The 18,168-nt window shown below is 39.9% G+C and overlaps 1 protein-coding gene across 1 annotated transcript in view; it reads right to left on the reverse strand.

Annotated features, from left to right (window-relative positions):
* SYNE1 (spectrin repeat containing nuclear envelope protein 1) overlaps window positions 1-18,168 on the reverse strand; it is a 598,390-nt gene that overhangs the window by 439,407 nt on the left and 140,815 nt on the right. Inside the window, exons 27-32 of the mRNA XM_061624165.1 lie at window positions 16,758-16,922; window positions 13,329-13,496; window positions 11,436-11,612; window positions 10,000-10,140; window positions 8,466-8,626; window positions 4,535-4,682 (exon numbers count right to left, since the gene is read on the reverse strand). Of these exons, the coding sequence (XP_061480149.1) occupies window positions 4,535-4,682; window positions 8,466-8,626; window positions 10,000-10,140; window positions 11,436-11,612; window positions 13,329-13,496; window positions 16,758-16,922 (960 nt within the window). The remainder of the gene's footprint in view (window positions 1-4,534; window positions 4,683-8,465; window positions 8,627-9,999; window positions 10,141-11,435; window positions 11,613-13,328; window positions 13,497-16,757; window positions 16,923-18,168) is intronic.

Consider the following 18,168-nt stretch of genomic DNA (forward strand, 5'->3'; position numbering starts at 1 on the left):
ACCTTAGATGTAGATAAGCATATTCTGAAAGAAATTAAGGACATATCTTTGCAATAATCAGTTCAGAGGGGTTTAGCCCTTTTTTATTATAGTACTGTGAATGTAAACATTAGAATCTGCTGCCTATACCAAGTCAGACTATAGGCCCATCTATCTCAGTACTGTTCATACTGAATTACAGAAGTTCTCCAAGGTTTCAGGCAGGTGTATTTCCCAGCCTTATTTGAAGCTGACAAGGATTGAAACTGGGGCTTTTAAAATTATTCGAAGTATGTGTCCTACCCCTGAGCTACAACACTTCCTGCAAAGAGGGAACACTACACTGGAGTAAGCATGAAGTGGTAGGCAATAAGAGGTCTTATTAGACTTAAATTAGATTTAAATCGGTCTAATCAGAACTTCCTATCCCCAGGATACCGTACTATTGTTAGGAAAATGCTGGTCTTGAACAGAATTCTCCAAATTACAGTTTAGAGTCTCCAAATTACAGTTCTCAGGATTTTCTGGAGGACAGTTTATACCAATTAAAATGGTATAAAGCCAATATAAAACAAAAGGCAAGAGTAATAGGTGCACAAGAGTTGTATATATAACATGTCTTGTTCTAGTCCAATATACAATTAAATATAGTATGTTCTAAAAATGGCTTCTTGAATTACTGTAATGTCCACAGTGCTTTGAGGGGAAATTCTCTTCCTCAGAGGAATTTGGAAAATAAATGGTATGGTTTGAATGTTAACTTTCCTTCCATGATTAGAACATTTACGGAAGGAGATTGCCCCACATCATTTCCTTTTCAGCACCCTGAACGCCCCCAAATCTGGTACGGGGAGAGGATGGCCCTTAATCAATGGTGTGGGATATAGTGTTGTGGGATGCAGGTGGATGGGAGCATTGGCTCAAATGGCCCTCCTTTATAGCAACCATTAAAAGGCAGATAAAGTGGAGGGTACAGTGAGCAATCTATGATCCAAACTATATATATTTAAAAGCATGTTTATTGTTATAGATAACGTAATGAATGCACTAATTAAGTAACAATAAATAGTATATTGTTTATACTTTACAATGTAGTTTAATACAATAACTTAACATTATAAATACCAGATCTTCTCTCTCTCTCTCTCTCTCTCTCTCTCACACACACACATTCTCATGTACCTATTGCATTTGCTTTTTATTATTTTCCTTTCTTTGATTTTGTCTTTTGGTTTTTCATAGATAAAATCTATATAATCTTATATTGTGCATAGTCATACAGGTGTAAACTTACAGAGATAAGTACTGCTCTCCCTCTCAGTGAAAAAGCAAGGCCTAGTTCTACATTCGACCTGAGTATATGCCTTATGTTTTTCTCCCCTTTAACATATACTGAACCAAGGAAGCTGATCCTTTCTCACCTGTGGTTATCTGTGTATTATAAAGAGGAAAGCTACATTTGAGACATGCATATGTTTAAAATTGACAGAAAGTGTGTATATTTTATACTCAGTTATCTGCAATCAAGACAAATATTGCATGAGAAGTGACCCTTAAAAGGGTCTCATTAAAAAGTAGATTAAAAGAGAGGGTAGAGTGAGTGAAGTGGTAATCAGTCATGTGGGGACATCTGCCCTAACTTAACCTGCTGATAGTCAACTTCTATATTCTCAGAAATCATACTATCCTCCAAATAATTGTCCAAAGACAGAAGTGAGATTTTTTTTCTTTGTACAAACCAATACCTTCACCAGTATTTAATCTCTACAATCAAGTTATTGTCACTTAGCAGTAAGCAGCTCAGAAATTTGAACATGGCTGGAGCAGCATATACAATAACCCAAAGAAAGACACAACTTTTTACATAGACACATTCTCCAAACAACTTACTGTAATAACTAATGCTGGTAAGACTGTTGGAGGCTAGATAAAATTGCTTTGTGGGCCTCCAGTTGGCTATTCTTAAACTGCTAACCAATATTTATCTCAGAATCCTACAGCTAGAATGGTACAGGCCCACCTTACTAGGTCTTGGCTTGCCAAGTCACCTAAACCAGAGCTTATGGTTTGTTTTTCCTTCTCATTGTTTGTTTAGAAAAAAATAAGCCCAGGCTTATAGTTTGTTGCTTCCACTGCAGCCAAGGGGAGGAGGAGTGGAGACTTTTGAAAAGCATTTATTTGCATTAAACTGTAATTAAACATTAATTGTTGTTTAATGTGACATGCAAACCAGGCTATTAGCACACACCAACACATATACCTAATATATTTGTAATTTAGATTATATTATTATATATTATCCAGATGGTTCCATTTAGAAAAAATAGTAGAATTATTTTACATGAAAGCTATTCCATCATTCTTAGCAAATATAAATACATAATCATAAAACTGGAGGGACATATATTTTTATAGTAGTTAGGGTAAACTGCTACTGCCAGAAGGCTAAGTTTCAAAGAGTATCCCTTCCTTCTGTAATTAAGACATGGGGGACCTAATTATTTTCAGATTTAATGGAAGTATAAAACCTTTATGCTATTTTTCTATAGTTTATGTTTTTATGTTACGATTTCAGAAATTTTTTATCAAAAGTATAATTTAGCCTCTCTCTCTCTCTCTCTCTCTCTCACACACACACACACTATAATCTTTTAAAAATAGCTGCTGTACAGCTCAGATCTTGTGCTATTCATATGCATTTGAGCACCACTGATTTTTAAGGAACTTAAAAAATTAAGAAACTTAAAAACATTTAACTAGAGTAGTATTGCAAGCTGAAATGCCAAGCAAAAAGTTTTGATGCAAAAAAAAAGGAGACTCTCATTTCTAGCACACATTTACCCAGTTCAGCAAGAATGCTGTACTTAACTGGACCTGATGCTATATAGAGTAGGGCCCCACTCATATGGCAGGTTAGATTTCAGACCCCCGCCAAAAAGCGAAAATCGCCATGAAGTGGAACATAGACTTTTTTTGCGAATGCATATACTGTACTGTACTGTAAAAGCCTAATCTGTACACACATTGTTTACCTTAAAACTAATGGCTGCTGAAATGGTGCTGCTGCCTATCTGAAGATCTGCTGCCACACACTCTGGGCGGGCTGCAGAGCCGGAGCTGCAAACACTGAAAAGGGGGAAAGGAAAAAAAGCCGCTTCACGAGCTCCTGGCGGCCACACTGACAGACACCGCTGGGGGACAAGAGGGAGAGAAACTTTTGCCACTGCGAGCTCCAAGTGGGCCACAATAGCAAGCGTCGCTGATCAAAACCGCCTTGTGCTCCAGGTGGGCCACAGTAGCGGGCACCCCGAACCAGAAGTGCAAGGCGTGGGGAGGAAAAAACAACAACAGCCCCCAACCCCAAACACGCTGTCTCACAACTCAGACTGAATCAAAATGGCACCTGACGCTCTTCTTGGACGCCGTATTAGTGGAACTCCAAAAGGCGGGGCGCCAAAAAGCAGGGCCCTACTATATAAGACACTGCAGAGAGGGTAAGCTTCCACATCCATCCCCTCCCAGGGTACAGAAATGGTCATCCTGTAGTGCCATGCTCACTGTTATGATACTGGTCAATTCCTGGTCAGAGGTGGTGGTGTTTTTTAATCAAGGAACCCACACACACACACACAAAAGAGTGGCCGTTGATTCGGCCAGATAGGTGACTCAGAAATAAAATTTATTATTATTATTATTATTATCAGTGTTGTCAGTGCTAGCCATCTGTTTGGTGGGGGATCTCTAGGCACATAGTAAGCACACAGCTTTCAGCTGCACGTTTAGCACTGAGGTAAAATACTTTGAAAATACGTGTGTGCATTTGGAATAAAATGAGATAGAAATAAAAACAATATTCTGAAATGGGCAACTTATGTTCACATTCAAGGAACTTTTGAAGCATCATATACATCTGATAATTTATTAATGCACCGGGGGGGGGGGAATAGAACCTAGCATATGACATGAAGAATTCAGAGTATGTAACAAGGGTCTGTGAGTGTAAAAGCTACCGAACATAGTAGTTCCTTTATTATTTCAACATTATTTGAGAAACAAGATACAGAAAAATCATACTATAGTACTATAGTAAAATCTACCATACTGAAATAAATTACTGTAACCACTAGCTGTAATACATACCACAATATAAAACATTCTACACTCTGTGAAAACATACCATGAGGATTATTTTGCAGGTAAAGGATATTCATTTGAAAATATAATTCATCCATTGAAACCATGGTGATGTTTTCATATTATATACACTGAAGTGTCTGAGAGTAAATTAAACACATTGTGTGTGTGTGTGTGTGTGTGTGTGTGTGTGAGAGAGAGAGAGAGAGAGAGAGAGAGAGAGAGAGAGAGAAGCATATGCATTTTATTTTAACCTCCTGCAAAACCTTCCACCTTGGTATCTTTGTCTCAAAGTGTGATGCATTTTCAATATCTTTGTAGCTGTGAAATCCAAGTTAAAAGTCTCTTCCTCTCTTTTGCAGCTTTATAGCAGAGAAGAGAATGCAGTATTTTAATGCTAAATATAATGTGAACCAATCACCTTAATTTGGTTGATTTGCATATCCAAGGATGATGTTGTTTCCAAGGCATCCAGCTCTTTTTCTTTTTCAGTGATCCAGATGGACAAAGCTTCAAATTTTTTGCCAAAATGATCCCACTTGTTTTTCACCATTTCCATGGTTTTAATACTAAAATCAACCATATTTAGTAGAAAAAAATTAACAGTTTGTTACTGTGTAACTTTGGCTGTTTTCTTATACCTCCAAGCTTAATGAAAATGCTTACATAATGACATACCATTTTTTTTTAAAAAAAGCATCTTTCAAATGTCTGTTTCAAGGCTTTATAAAAATTATAGCACCTCAAGAGACTGTCCTTATATTATCTCAGTGGTGTGGGAGCTGCTTCCCTCTCCTGGAAAGGGCAGCACTGGCATGGGAATTCGCATATCACCTTCTCACATGTAATCTTAAGACACTTACATCACTAGAGCAACATGGGAAGAAGCTACACTGGTTTATTACAATTACAGATTGTTTGCCATTTAAAAATTTGGACACCGGGGATGCAACCCAGAGCCATTCAAATTAACTGAAGTATTGACAATGACTTTGATAAGACGTGACTCCTTTTGTATATATCAATGACCATGACACCAAGACAAAATGTAGAGAAGCAGCCCAGAAGTTTTGAACATATGCAAACATCTGCAGTTTTGTGAACCTTGTTTGCTTTGTGGGTTTACAGTTGTGCTAGAACAGAAGTAGAATGCTTCTCAACAAATAATGCTCTGATTTGTGATGGCCTAAAACTCAGTGAAATAGCACTTTTTCGTTTTGGATTTAATCACTGGGACAAATTTCAAACTTGTAACCCCACCAGTTTCCAAGGAATATGCCTGGCTTTCTGTACAACTGATGATGCATAGTTTGTACTTCCTGTAGGAAAGGAGTTGTTAACTACACTTAGGCATGTTGGGCACAAGGATCAGCCCAATCTGCTATGTGAGGCTACAAAGAATGAATGTGCACTATGAATCATATAGCTACACACACAAACAAACAATATATATATGCAAGTACATATCTGTGAAAGTCAACCAGTCAGTTAAGATGCATGCATGTTTTGCAACTTAATCATAATTGTCTGTACCCTGTAAACAGATAACTTATATTACATCCAACTAAGGATCTGTTCAAAACATGCATTGAAAAGGAGCATCTCACTGGAAGCAATAAAAAGGCACTAGAAGTCTTCTGAACAGAACTTTTTCTAGTTGTGGGAAAGAAAGACTGCTAAAAAAGACAGGAGTTGGGAGCAGTATGGAAAGAAACAAGTCATTGCAACAAAACAAGTAGCATATGAAGTTGCTTTCTACAGGTTTACTTCTGGGGCAACAGTGTCTTATTTAAGTGCAGGTCTTCTCTAAAGTTATTAAAAAATAACCATGAACTGGGTAAGCAAACTAAATTTGTACGTATGTTCTAAATAAGAAAAGAAAAATATATATGGGTATAATGATAAAAAGGGAAGTATTTATTTCTTTGCACCTGCATCATGGAATACTGTTCATTCTGCAAAGCTGTGTGGTCCAGAGTCCAGAACACTGGATTTAGACCAGGAGTAATGTGCCTTAAATCTCTGCTCAGGCATGGAATAAATGGTTGCCTTGAGCAACTTGATAACTTTCAGCTTCTGGTTCTCATTTGTAAAATGGGAATATTACTAATCTATCCCACAAAGGCATTGTGAAGATGAACCAAATTTAAAAGTGTCTCATACACTATATGGGCTGCTTCACATGGTTTCTTTTGTGTGCATGTGATAACATGGATGCATTGATTTGAAGAACATCTGTGAACTAGGATCTCCACAGAACCAGACACAACTTCTTGGGAGTGGCTCCTGGGGCTGTGATACCTACTATAAAAATAGTACCAACCATGAAAAGCAGCGACAATTTTATATATTTAAGATTCTGGTTCATCTGTATGAATGAGTCTTTGGAACACTCAAGAGATCCCAGTGTGGACATTAAAGTGATAATATGAATTGGCAAATGTTAACAGCGATGTGAGTTGTGACACAGTTGCACATTTAGGACTTTCAAGAAATGAAGCCCCACTTACCTGCGCAGCATGGATAAGCGGGGCATAGTTGCGAGGAGGGAGCGATGCTGCCGCGGCCATCTTCGTTAAGGGCAATGTCGTGTGTCGCAGCATTATGTGTGCATGACGTGCGGCAGGGAGGGGAGGGTCCATGGGCCTATTTAAGGCCAGGCCGCCCCTCCTACCTCCTCTTTCAACGAGCGACGCCCACCCTGCCCTCCCTCTCTTATAGTGTGTTCAATGGTCGCTTCAGGACCGAGTAGGAATTTTTACCCTGCCCACCCTTGTTTGGCAGGCAGGTTTTTTGCCTACTCCACACTGTGAGAGTGGAATGGAATCGGGTTAGGGGGTGTTGTGATTAATAGGTGAATTTGGCTAATTTGGCTATTTTGTTATGGTCGAAGTTTAATTGCCCTAGGAGCGCAGTTTATAATTGGGGCACTGGTGTGGGAAGGTGCGGAAAGGGAAATAGCTAAGGACAGCTCGGTGGCCCCCTTAGGCACCTTTGGAGGTGATTGGCGGTTCCAGAGGCCTGTCTGTCAGAGCTTTGCGGCTTGAGGGCAGGATATGGGCTGCTTTTGGGGCCAACTTAACTCATCCACCCGAGGGTTGTGCGGCCCCGAGGGGTGGTGACCTGAGAAGGCCCCCCTACTCACCAACTGGGTGTGGCTGGCAGAAGGGGTAAGCAGATGGGGCTTGCCCTTGTCCCAAGCAGGGGCTGGTCGCCCGTGAGCTGTATGGCAAGATGCTTGCTTATAGATAGTTCTGCACCTAGGTTTCCCTCTGCAGGTCACTTTAAAAGGTGTTTTTGTATAGTTTAATAAAGTGGCCCTTGTTCAACCCAAGCTGATGTGTCCTTGTCTTATTTCGCCCCTTCACTCGCAATGTTAACAGCTTGGTTATAGTCTTTTTCTCGAAGCCCTGCTGGAATTATTAGGTGGTTTACATATTGCATTCTCATTGTGGTAGTGTAGTGAAAACAGAGTATCTACTTTATGGTAAAAGCTGCTATGTGAGTAACAGCAATAGCATGTAAACTGGCCCTAAGATTTCCAAAGTGGACCATTAATCCAGATCCAGATCAACAGAACTTCTCATTTGAGCTAAAAACCCACTCCCCAAAATAAATGTTCATATATAGCAAAATGTTATGTGTATGTACAATATTCCAACCTTCCCCACTCCAATTTCTATGCCTCTTCCCATATATTGTATTGTAATGTATATTGTAATTTAATACATGTATTTTATTGTAATGAAGTACCATAGCAGCAGCAGCAATAGGAAAAAAAGAGAACTGTGATATAATATCAGTGAAAGAAAGGCACATTTTTATATTTTTGTGCTCTCAGATTGGGAAAGCATGAAAGAAAAATACTTTAAAAACTAGGTGGAATTATTTTAAAGGCTTCAGGCACTTTAGGATATGGCACTATTCATTTATCCTTGCCCGAGTCAAATAATTTCCTGTGTCGTATTACTGAAGTGTACCAATATGACTTCAGTTCTGTGTCAATTAACAGTGCTTAGTTGCACTAAAGTTAATTGGCTGAAACACACATAATTGGATTCATAACTGCAGCTTAGCATGGCAATTCTAAGGGCACTTGCATGGAAGTTAGTCCCACTTAAATAAATGAGAATCTACTACCTAGTGTAATGCACTGGGGGACCTGTTACTGTTTTCTGTATTTGTTAGTCATAGCGTTTGTTTGCTCTCTTTTAGTATTAAATAGTAATTTTTGATGTTTGAGTACTCCATGACAAATGGGAATTTACAAATTCTTTGTGAATAAACGCTGCATTTTCATAGGTACATTTCTTGCGTCAGGAAGGAAATGCTATGACTTTTTAAGAACATACTCTTCTTCAAGTGTAGCTTCCACTTTTTTAACTCGTCCCTGGACTGACTTTGCTTGCTGTTGAAGGGTTTGCTTGTTCTTCTCACCAAGCTTTATTGCAAAAGACTTCTTGACAAGACTCTCAGCTTCCATAGCCATGGCTACTGTCTGCTTAGAAAGTTCCTGTAAAGAGATGTAGAGTTATGAAAATAATATATTTGGGGGAGAAAACCTAGTAATGTTTTGATAACTAGTCAGCTTATAATTATTTGTCTTTACTTGATACATTTGTAAAAAGAACTCTCAGAGTGGCTCCTTATAAAATCACTTCATGTATCTCTAAATTAGAAACAAGAAACTGGCTACATATAATTTAAGGAACTAATTATAAAATATTATCGTACATCAATAGGTTTTTAAAGGGACCTAATAATAATGGAGTATTATTATTATTTATTCCATTTATGAATCTCTTCCTATGAAGTATCCGAAATTAGCAGATACAACACCTGTCTTGAGATGTAAGGGGAGTTCTGAAGGATAAGTGCCGCTATATTAAAGATCCAGTTCGGAGATCGCAGGATGCCTTCTTGTGCAGAATGCCACGAGTGAATGAATGAATGAATGAATAAGTGATGAGATGCTCTTTTAGGTATCCTGGTCCCAAGCTTTATGAGGTTTTATCCAACAGTACCAATGCTGGATGGTGATATCCTCTTGTTCCAATATTCTTAAATTCTAAGGCTATGATGCAGTCCAGCTGTCAATACAGCACCCACCATGCTGAAGATTGCCAAATGTTCAAAGGGCCCTGCTTTCAGCTACCCCCAAAACTACGTAATTGGGTGATGACTAACCTCAACTGGGTGGAGGACCAGGGAGAAGGGAAAATGGAAACTGCAGACTTCACTTTCACTATAATAGTCTGTTGCACTGCATATGTGCACCACTTGAGGAAGGGAACAAAACAGGACTCAGCTGATCCTATGGGAATTTTCCATATATGGAAGATGTGCCAAGGGTGGCCTAGATTATGGACTTATTTTCAAGTTTTTTTTATTTTGAAAAATAATACACCATCTTTCCAACTATGTTGCCCAAGTCAAAAACAAGGAAATAACATTTTATATATCAATAAATGTCCAGTACAATAGCAAAGGAACCATCATCAGGGATGCCCATGCTCAACAATATCAGCCTCAAAAGGCCTTCTGTCTATCCCACCAGTTAAAACAGCTAGACTGGTGATGACTAGGGAGAGGGCTTTTTCAACTGTGGCCCCCACTTTGTGGAATTCCCTCCCAAATGATCTCCGCCATGCCCCCTCTATGATGAGCTTCCGCCGGGCCTTGAAGACCTGGCTCTTCAGGCAGGCTTTTGGGGTGGGTTAGGTTTTATTATTATTGTTGAGATTTTTAATGTTTTAATGTATTTGTATGTTTTTATTTTGTATGTCGCCCAGAGTGGCTGGACAGCCAGCCAGATGGGCGACAAATAAATAAATTAAATAAATAAACTGTGATTGCAGAATGTCAAGTACTCTTTAATGTACGTACTTTTGTCTTTTCTAGTTCTGATGACAAACTCTCCAAGCTGCTAAAGCTTAAGATGCGTTCAAGGGCAGAGCTTGCATGACTGAGATACTTCACAATCATTTCTTTGTCTCTTTCAAACTGTTCCCATGTGCTTACTGTGATCTGCGAGGAAAAAGAGAGAAGTAAAAAAGGAAAAGTTTGCCTAGAAATTACTACTAATACTACCAGAGTTCATAATGACCTGGTTTGAAGTATGAACTCATAATGTTCATATGAATCAAGCATCATTTTCCCAAGAAGTTCTTCTCCAGCTCAGAGTGTAAAATGAGATTCTCCATGTGCAAAATCAGTCAGTTTTAAACTGCCCTTCTTCAACAATTGATATTTTTTCTTTTTTTGTCCAAGCCCCCTAGACACTAATCACAGCTCAGACACAGCTATGCAAAAACACATCTAAGCATTCTTTTTAGGTCTCTAAGAAACTCTGCAGTATTTGAGTTACTGGTACAGGAAAGTTCCCACTCTTTGAGAACAAGACAGCTGTGTAATCACTGAGCTTGACTCAGCAAGCTTCATGATCTGCACAATCTGAGACGAAAAGTCTCTTTATACTCTGTGACTCATCCCCCTAGCCATTGTTATGTGCCCTACCTTAGTTCAGTTTTAACGTCAGTCCCATGGACTAGGGAAAGGTTCAGAGCAGGAATGGGGAACCTTTTTGGCCTGGTGGGCCAGATCTTTATCTCCCCTAACCTCCTGGACCAACTTTGACCAATGGGTGAAGTCACCCACCTGTCAATCATTGGACATCATAATCATGACTGTCAAAGTTGGCCTGTGGAGGTTGGAAGATATAGTGACCAAGCAGGACTGAACTCCCCACACATCAGCTGATGTTCGGGAAGTACAATCCTGCTTTCTGCAGGGATTGGCTATGCAAGTAGCTGATCCGCCCATGTCTCTACTTGCCCCATGCCTGAAGTCACACTTCACAAAGTGCAGGGAAGGTGGGCATGGCCCTGGATAAACAGGCTTGTGGGCCAAAGGGGGAGTCCTTGTGGGCCAAATTTGGACTGCAGGCCAGAGGTTCCCCACCCTTGGTACAGAATATATAAAGTGAATATGTTTAATCTTCAGTTCATGCAGATGAGGAACCTTCCTACAGTTTTGTCAGAGAAGTTTAAGGTTTGCACAATTGCCTTGCTTCTGACACTTGGGGGGCTTCCCTCAGCTATGCCCTGTGCCAATAGCTCACAACCTGTGCAGCTCCCTGGAGCTTGAATATCTGTGTCTGCAGACCAGAGCAAGGTTTTTCATAAGGAGAATAAATGGTCAGGTTTAAAAAGAAAAGGCATTACATTGTTCAAAATCAAAACTGAACAACTAAATACAGAGGAATTAAATAATAAACGAGGAAGACTGTTTCTAATTCTCTGTGTTACACAAAGAACACTGACCTGCAAGTGATCTCCGCGTTTATCCATAGATTGCTGCACACTTTCTAATGTACTCTCCAACTTCCGTAGGTCTTCTTGTACAGTGGGAGACAGACCACCTTCAATCTGTAGCTGCTTACCCTGGACAATTTGCTGTTGCACATCCTGCCTCTTTTCATGGAGCCTCTTTGCCTTTTGCTGGGAGAAAACATTCATAAGGGCTGAGGCAGATGTAGATGTATTGGTTATCTCACTTATAGAAATAACCCCATAGCTATGTATATACAAAATGTTGTGTGTTTCTGGAAAACAAGTATAAGAAGGTTCTCCTTTCATGTAACAAAACAGAGCTAACAAGCCGCCTTTCCAAAGATGGCTTCCTACTTTTCAAAGGACCAGCCCTCTTTGCTTACTGCGGTATGCACCACTGTATGGACATGAGTACAGCTGCGCTGCTAAATGGAAGAAGAAAGCCTTTCACGCAGCATCCATAGTATATGGATAGCAAATTGTTTCTCAGACGCTTGGCACCTCTTCACACATTGTATCACAGGTGCACATCTAAAGCATACACTACAAAATATAAAGCGTGACTGCAATGAATACAGGAAGCCAGGGTTGGAAATCTTGGTGGCAGACCCAGATTTATCCTGTATAATGTGTAAAATGGGCCATGGAAGCACATTGCTTGTCCTAGGGACCAGAAAAGATTAATCTCAAACTACGCTGATCTGAAGTTTACATGGGAAGCTTTTCCAACAATGTTCAAGGAGTTGGGGCACAAGGAAAGGATAAAAATGAAGCAATCTTCAAAAAGCAAGAGAAAATTGAGGGGAATAGGGGACTTATCAGAAAAGCTGTGGCAGCAAGGTTTTTTTCCTCTTTTCTTCCTTTAAAACAATGTTTACAGCTCTTCCAGTGGGATAGAGCTACTGCACTCTGCAGCCAAGTGGGCCAACATGTTTCCCCAGAATGCTACTTGATGACATGATGTCTTTCTGACTGAGGCATTATTGGCAGCGGGGTGGAAGGGAGGGGAAGAGATGGTGGTCCACCACAAACCCAACAGTCACATGTCATACAGCATAATTTTAGAAAAGCAAACCTATTCAAGAGTTAATATAACAGAATATTAGTAAGATGCCTTATACTGAATCAAACCATTGGTCCATGTAGCTCAGTATTGTCTACACTGACTGGCAACAGCCCTCCAGAGTATCAGGCAGGGTCTTTATCAGCCCTACCTGGAGATGCTGGGAACTGATTATAATTATCTTCTGTATGTAAAACAAATGTTCTACCACTGAGCTATGGTCCTTTCCCATATTATTGTGTTTTTTCACTGACTGGAACATCTTAATAAGGTTCGCATGAAACAATTATGCAAACTAACAATTGTTAGCATAACTTTATTCAGCACAGTGTTTTCAAACTGGGGAGGGGCATTAAATTCCCCCAGGATCCAGAACTGTACAATTGATGACGGAGCTTGGCAAAGCTGCTGTTGTCTATTCCCCCCACCCCGCTTCCATGTCTGTGGAGGGTGGACAAAACAATGTACTAGTTACCTACCCACTTCACCCCCCCCATGCATGGCTGGCTGGCTTGCTCTGGGAAAAAATTACACAGAATAGAGACAAGGAATGGAGGATTCACAAAATAATTGCTTTGCCATGCTACATTGCAAGGTAAATAAAATGTGCAGCACTCCCTTCATCCAAAAACTATTCATAAATTTTCACCCCCTTCTGACAAATTAGTGGTTCTCCACCTATTTGCCCCTTGCAAAAGAGGTTGCAAACAGGGGCAAGGTATTTTGCAGCTGCTTTAGATAATGCTGGAAGCAAAAGAGATGAATATAAAAGTGCTTACTACAGAAGCAAATGAAGGTTCACATCTGGCCAGTTGTCCTACCTGGTGATAGTGAAGGAGTTGCTGGGCCTGTAACAAGCTTTCAACGTCTAACATTTTCTCAACTTCTGCCTGAGCTTCTTTTGAGTTTGTGATCAGTTCTTCCAAATTGCCTCTCATCTCTTCTGTGTACTGGACACAATCACCAACAGCACCCAATGTCTTCTCAATCTATTGTTAGGAGCAAGATTAGAACTCTTTGAAGCGGTTCAGTGCCAAGTGTTATGGGCTGGCCCCATGTTCAAGGTATGTAAATTTGCCATCTAAGAGTCTTTACAATGTATGTAGTAATCCTAATGTATAGAATATTATATGTCCTGGTATGCAGACCGCTCATAGTATCTAGTCAAGCCTTATAAAGTTCAAACTGGAAAAAGTATTTCTGCTCCCCCCTCCTTTGTCTAGTTCTGGGCAGTCAGCTAATGCACTCTTGCTTGTATAAACAAAGGAGATAACAACTCTAGGAGCCACAGGAGAAAGCTCCTTATATGGTGTGGACAACACCTGTTTTGGTTAAAATGACTAGTTGGAAGGTTAGCTGGTCCCATTTGCTACCTGTGCAAGGCAGCACAGAGAGACACTGTACAGTGGCAGCAACTGATAAGCAGACAGCTGTTGAGCAACATCATAGCCTTGAGACACTCCTATAAAAAGAGGAGATCAGGAGCAGTATTTCACCAGTCTTTCAGATATACTGCAGATATACTGCTGCTATGCTGCTGCCACTAGCCAGAGCTCTGCCTCCCACAAGGGTGACATTATTCCATGTCTTTCTGGATAAGAGATAGAAATGTACTTACAGGGAAATGTAACTTGTTTGATGTTGATTCCTTGCAATATAACTTCACAAACATTGCAAGGTAACCTGTATAATGTGTAAGTCTGAACTAACAGAACATTATACTTTAAGATATGTTAACTGTATACTGCAGTGTATACTGATGTATAAGCCTGATATGAAAGCCTGAGCTATACGCTGGTATTTCACTTCTGATCATTCTACCTATTTGGCTCAAGCCTATACTGAAGATGTATCTATATGGAAGTCATACATATACATATTGTAATGTACTTTGAATTGATTCTGACTCAGTGGCTAAGGCCACTGTATGCATTACTAGTAAACATGTTGAATGTTTAAATAATAAATATTGTAATATTTATAAAGATAATCTGCTATTGAACTCCCATTTTTCCTGAGATATCCCTAAACTCTTAGTATGTTCTTTGGTGGGACCTCCGACTATTAGTTCACCTAGACAGACCTAACTGCTGGCAAAAAACATAGAAGCTCAGGTGACGACAATGTTTGTCATATACGTTGTCTGTGTAGATACGGACTAAAGGGAGTATGCAAGAACCATTAATTCAGTGCATTCACAAGATAGAGATGGTTCGAGGCCATTTCACAAGTAATCAGTACTTTTCATGATTGAAATAAATCTTGAACACAATACAATTCTGTTATCAACTAATTTATTATTTCTAAGTTAATTCATTTTTATTTATTTTTTTACTTTTATGATCACCACACATCACATAGTAGGTATCAGCAGGTTTCCTCAATTCTATTTAGCCATTGTTTTGTGACTTTGCTCTGTCTCACTTTGCCCGTTTCCAGTTTAACTTAGGAGATTGGCAACACGACTTTGAGTGTGTACTAGGAAGGAGGAAAGCTAGGGGAGGGGAACAGAATAGAATAAAGGGCATATCTCACTGGCTCAGACACTGGATAGAAGTGCTCCACCCTGCAGCATTTTGTTGCAGGTCCCACTTGTACATACTGATTTCTTATGTACACCACTGCAAACATACTATGCATATGTACATTGCACATCAGAGCAAAAAGGAATTTTGATGTGACTGCATGATTACATCAAACTTTCCCATGGTTCCACAGTGCATTGTACACCCCCTTTCTGTAATGTTTGATCTGGGAATGCATGTAAGAAAATATTTGTTTTATTTACTCAAAACCTTTTTATATTGCCATTCATTCAAAATTCAAGAGTGGTTTACAACACATAACATTAAAACCAGTCCATTAATTCCCAATAAATACAGTAACAAACACAGATGAACAGTTCTCAATGACGTGGTGTCAATGACCAGCAAAAGTGCAGGTGAACAAATATGTTTTCAGGTGGTGCCAAAAACTCACCTGGGTTCATGGGGAAATGACTCTATAAGCTAGGCATTGCAACATAAAAGGCCCTCCCCCAGTTGCTACCAGACAGACTTCCACAGGCTGTGACACAACCAAGAAGGTCTCATCCCGAGTTCTCAAGAACTGGGCAGGTCAATATGAATGGTTTACTTTCAGATAGCCAAATCCCAAATTGATTAGAGCTTTATAAGCAACAAAACCTTACACTTAGTCCAGTACCAACTGGCAGCCAGTGCTGCTCTTTAAGCAATGGTGTCACATATTCACATAAGGTTAAAACAACACCGAAAAAGGATAGAGCTCTTTGGCTAAGGTATAGCCACCCAATCCCACACTCTGAAACTGACATTGTAGGAAGGAGCAGAACTACTGTAACACAGTGTCCCAATCCACAGAACCAGTCCAGTAAAACACCATGGTATCAAAGGCTGCATAGACATCAAATAAGATAAACAAGGTCACACTCCCCAATCTCTCTCCCAATAAAGGTCATCCATCAGGGAGACCAAGGCTGATTCAAACCCAGGGCTAAACCCACATAGGTATGGGTCCAAATAATCATTTTCCTTTAACAGTGTCTGCAGCTGCACAGCTACCACCCTCTCCAGAACCTTCCCCCCAAAAGAGTAGAATATGCAACTAGGCAGTAGTTCTCATAAACATCCAGATCTAGGATATTTTTTTTCCCCGGAACAGTCACACTACCAGCTCTTTCAAGGCATCATCCCTTCAAGCAAGGAAGTGTTCACCACATCCTAGGCCCACCCAGTCAAGCCCTCCCTGCAGGCAATATAGCAAACCTAAGATTCTTGTTCAAATGAATCTGAATGCTTTGTTAATGCAATTATAATGCTATTCTTGTGTCATTCTTAATCCATATTATTTTCTAAGTATTATCTTATATTGCTTTATGTTCCTATGTTTTGCATCAAAGTTCAGAAAAGCGTTATTTTCCATATGAATATAATATGCATTGTGCATTAATAAATTGATTGATTCTTTTCAGTTACAGTGTTGAGTCTGTGGCATTCATAACTGGTTATACTTTACTTCCTGACCCGCTGGGTGGCTAATGTGCAAATCCAAACCCTGATTAGATAATCAAATTAAAAATCATTGCCAAGATTACAATGAAGTACAGTTTTGGCTGCATTGCCAGAAAGAAACAGGAAACTAATAATTTACAGTTAATCTGGCCAATGTATGTGAACAAATAATAGAAAGTAATGCAACTTTCTATAAAATACAGTGAAGCTATGCTATACCTCTATCAACAAGGCTATGAGCTTCTTAAAGTCACTTGAAAGTTTAGAAAGCTCATCCTCTCGCTTTTTGGCTTCATCCTCTGAAGAAACCTCAGACAGGGCAGCAAGCCTAGATTTCAACCAGCTGATAACTTCTTCTCGCTTACAAGTTTCTCGCTGGATTTCCTGATGAGAAGCACAAAACAAACAGTTCAGACTACATTAGTGGGCTGCCCTGGAAGACTTGGGTTCCTATTACTCTAAGCATACATGGAGAAATCACTAAGTCAGGGATGGGGAACCTATGGCACTACAGATGTTGGACTGCAGTTCTCATCATTCCTAACCAATAGCCATGCTGGCTGGGGTTGCTGTTTATGACTGTGCCCATTAGCCGCAATATCACTTACAGGCTCTAAAGCCCCAGTGCTCTGTGGAACCTCAGGGTGATGAATATTAAAACCTGTAAATTCCTCATCATTTGCCTCAGAATCTGAGCAAAAAAGGACTGAAGGATCTGGAATCTCCTCCTGCTGTGAGGGAAATTCAGCATTTACTGTACTCAACTGCTGTGATTGCTGTCCTAGATACAGCGCCATTCTGCTTTGTAAGGAAGCATTTTTCTTATATTCTGTGGCTCCCTCAGCAGCAACCCTTCCTGATTGCTCTGCTGTATGGCTAACTGTATGTTTTGTTTTAGTCATATGCTTGCGTCCTGATTGCTCTGCTACCGCAGTGCTGACAGGCTTTTCTGCATCTTTAACTGCTTCCATACTTTTACGTCCTGATTGCAGTGCTACCGCACCAGCTACAGGATATGCAGTACCGTTAAGTGCTTTTAAATTTTTCCACCCTGATTGCTCTGATACCTCATCGCTTACAGGGGAAACAGGTGCATGTTGATTAACGGCCGTTTTCTGTGCTACCGCAAGAGTGATTGGGCCTCGCGGTGCCTGTGAGGCTGTTTGATTAAAATGGTGACCGTCTTCGAGAGCGCTGCAACGGCTCATCTTTTTAACTGCTGGTTCATGCGAGCGAGCTGTAGGTGCTACCGCACCAAGCGCTGCAACCGTTCGTTTGGAAAGCCTTGAAGAGACACTTTTTTGCTCCTTAGGCATTTCGCTTTCAGCAGGAAAGACCAATTTATAATGGGAAGAAAGCTACTGTTCAAATCATTAAACGAGGGGAAATCACCCCAGAATTCATTAACGTAGGGAAATATCATTAACAGAAAAATCCACAGAGAAATTTATTACTGAGGAAAACCTCCCAGGAAATTCATTAAATGAGGGAAATATTAACGGAATGCATAAATTGAAAAATCACAGAGAAATTCATTAGTGAGGAAAATCTACCCGGAAAACCATTAAGTGAGGGAAATATCACTAAGGGAATGCATTAATTGGAAAAATCACAGAGAAATTCATTTCTG

The sequence above is a fragment of the Rhineura floridana genome, chromosome 4 (assembly GCF_030035675.1).
Source record: "Rhineura floridana isolate rRhiFlo1 chromosome 4, rRhiFlo1.hap2, whole genome shotgun sequence".
Taxonomy (NCBI): Eukaryota; Metazoa; Chordata; class Lepidosauria; order Squamata; family Rhineuridae; genus Rhineura; species Rhineura floridana.